At 56.8% G+C, this 2,980-nt stretch overlaps 1 protein-coding gene across 1 annotated transcript; it reads left to right on the forward strand.

Annotated features, from left to right (window-relative positions):
* Positions 1-1,730: 1,730 nt before the first annotated feature.
* GPR55 (G protein-coupled receptor 55) lies at positions 1,731-2,717 on the forward strand. Its single transcript, XM_004674775.1, has one exon. It carries the CDS (start codon positions 1,731-1,733, stop codon positions 2,715-2,717), a length of 987 nt encoding a protein of 328 aa, XP_004674832.1.
* Positions 2,718-2,980: the final 263 nt, after the last annotated feature.

Genomic DNA, 2,980 nt, shown 5'->3' on the forward strand with positions numbered 1-2,980 from the left:
GGAGGGGGGTGCTCATGAATGGGATTAGTGCCCTTAAAAGAAGACCCCAGAGCTCTCTGCATCCTTCACCGTGTGTAGACAAAGTGAGAAGTTGGCCGTCTGCACCCCAGGGGCGTCCCTCAGCAGAAGCTAACCCTGATCTCAGACTTTTTGCCCTGAAACTGCAAGAAACAAATGTTTAATGTTTATAAGCCCCTCACCCAGCCTGCCCCCGGCCATGTGTCCGTTTACGGCACCCAGTAACACAGCCACTTAACCGACACAGGACTCCCTCCACGTAGCGTGCATGGCACCCCCAAATCACCCAGGCTCTTTAGGCAGAACCTGCCAGGGCCCACCTCCCTCAGACGGTGGCCCGGGCCGGTGAGAAGCCCTGAGGTATGACTCACCTCCTGATGCTGCAGCCGGGTCCTCTTGTCCCTGAGGCCAGTTCAGATTTCCTCTCTGTCTGAAGTGCTCTCCTGGCCTGGGAGACGTCACCCTCTTCTTCACTTCCTCTGAGAAGGTCCAATCCTCCATGCTCCTCCATCTTCTGGTCACGGCAGCTTTAGACCTGTATCCCCCAGCCCCACGGAAGGAGCCCTGAGCCCTGCCTGGAAACCCAAGCAAGAACAGCAATGCTGTCCCTGCCTCTGGGCCAGCCCGCGACCCCGCCAGAGGAGCAGACTGTCCCTGCATCAGGGGAGATGACTCGGGCGTGGGACCAGCTCTGCAGTCAAGGGCGGTGTCTCTGTCCAGCCTGCGGGGCTGTGCGCGGATGGGCCCAGGGACGGTGTGTCTGTGTGCCGGGGGGGAGGGGTGGTGGGGGGACCTGGGTCTTGGAAATTGAACCTCAGCAGCAGGCAAGCGGCCGCTTAAGCCAGCCCTGCCCCCGTTCTGTGGGATGCAGTTACGTGAAATTCTGCGTGCCTAAACCAGTGTGGGTTGGGCTCTGTTGTTCCCACCTCCCAGAGGAGTTCCGGTGGGGAAAGTGGGGATGGATACTCGTGCTCAGCAGAAGAAAAAGGCCCATGTTGGCATGTGCGTCTGTGGACATGTGGGTGCACGTGTGTGGGTGCGTGCACACCCATGTGCTTGCAGCACACATGTGTTCACATGTGCATGCAGGTGTGTGGGTGCATTCACGCCTGTGTGTTTGCAGCACACGTGTGTTCATGGGTGTTAGCAGTACGTGTGGGTGCTCGCTGGTGCATGTGTATGGTGCATTCACAGTCATGTTCGCAGTGCATGTGTCTCTGTGTGCACATGTGTGCGCATGTGTCTGCAGCACACATGTACTCGTGTTTCTCTGTGTTTGCAGCACACGTGTGTGCTTGTTGGTGCATGGTGTGGGTGCATTCATGCTTGTGTTTGCAATACATGTATCTGCATGCACATGTGTGTGAGTGCACGTGTGTCCGTGTGTTTGCAGTGCATGTGTGCACACAGGTGCGTGTGTATGGTGCATTCACGCTCGCGTGTTTGCAGTACACGTGTGCTCGTGTGTGCGTGCAGGTGTGTGCGCACAGGAAAGACAGCGTCCGTCTGGAGTGACACTCTCAGAAAGGGAAGTCTCTCTGTCGGGGCAATAGAACCAGAGGCGATTTTCCTCTTCGGAGTTTCTGTGCTCCCAGGGAGTGCGCGCCTGTGTGATCAGGGAAATGTACCGTTCTCCACAGTCAGCAGAATCCAGAGCTCCAGCGCATGCGTGGAGCCTCATCTCATCTGCTCTTGCCCTTGCAGGAGAGAACATGAGCTCTAGCTGCTCCTTCGACACCCAGGAGACACGGATGAACAATCTGTGCCTGGGAATCCACATCCCCACCTTCATCCTGGGCCTCCTCCTCAACCTGCTGGCCATCCATAGGTTCAGCAACTTCCTGAGGAGTCCAAATCACACCGCCACCTCCATCTACATGATCAACCTGGCCGTGTTCGACCTGCTGCAGGTGCTCTCGCTCGCGTTCAGAATGACGCTGTCCACGAATTGCTGGCCCATGGTGTACTGTACCATGGCGGAATGTCTCTACTACATCAGCATGTACGGCAGCATCTTCACTATCTGCTTCATCAGCCTGGACCGATTCCTGGCCGTCCAGTTCCCGTTCCTGACCATCCACCTCCGGAGCCCCAAGAAGATCTTCTGTATCTGCTGCGTCATCTGGGTCCTAGTGTGGGTGGGGAGCATCCCCATCTACAACTTTCATGAGCAAAATGGCGACAACAAAATCAAATGTTTCCACAACATGACCAACAGCACCTGGAGCGCCCGTGTCATTATGCCCCTCGAGGTGTTCGGCTTCCTTGTGCCCCTGGGCACCGTGGCGTTCTGCTCCTTCAGGACCATTCACATCCTGCTCCACTGTCAGAGCTACGCGCAGAGCTGGGCCCACCGGAAGGCCTCCATCTGGACCATCAGGGCCAACCTGGCTGTCTTCGTGGTGTCCTTCCTTCCCGTCCACCTGGCCTTCTTCCTGAGGTTCCTGATGGAGTATAAAAATGTCTTCAAGGAGCAGGAAACCATAGATAACATCAGATTCTTCCTGCAGTTGTCCTTGTGTCTATCCAACACTAACTGTTGCCTGGATGTCTTCTGCTACTACTTTGTCATGAAAGAATTCCGTGCGAGCCTCCCGACCCGCCGGACTTCCAGCTGGTCCACCACCTGGTCTACCAGGGCCTCAGGGAAGCAGAAGGAAGCCCCGCCCCCGCACCCCAGAAGCAACACCCCATCCTGAGGGTCTTGACATGCGCGGCAAGGGGGCTCCCACCCGGTCCTTCCCTCTGGATCAACTGACTGCTGTCCCAGCTCGCTGAGCCCCACAGACCACTCCCCAGTACCAGACAGCTCGACACAAACCAGCTGGTCCTGGGGAGCCTCTGAAGGCCCCAAGAAGCAGGTGAACACTTGATTGCCAACCCCAAAAGGCACGAGGTGGCAAGTTACAAAAGAGGATGAACCCCCTGTCTTTCTGTTAGACTAGGAGATTCTGGAAGGGAC

Source organism: Condylura cristata, unplaced genomic scaffold, assembly GCF_000260355.1.
Source record: "Condylura cristata isolate star-nosed mole 26May11 unplaced genomic scaffold, ConCri1.0 scaffold00002, whole genome shotgun sequence".
Taxonomy (NCBI): Eukaryota; Metazoa; Chordata; class Mammalia; order Eulipotyphla; family Talpidae; genus Condylura; species Condylura cristata.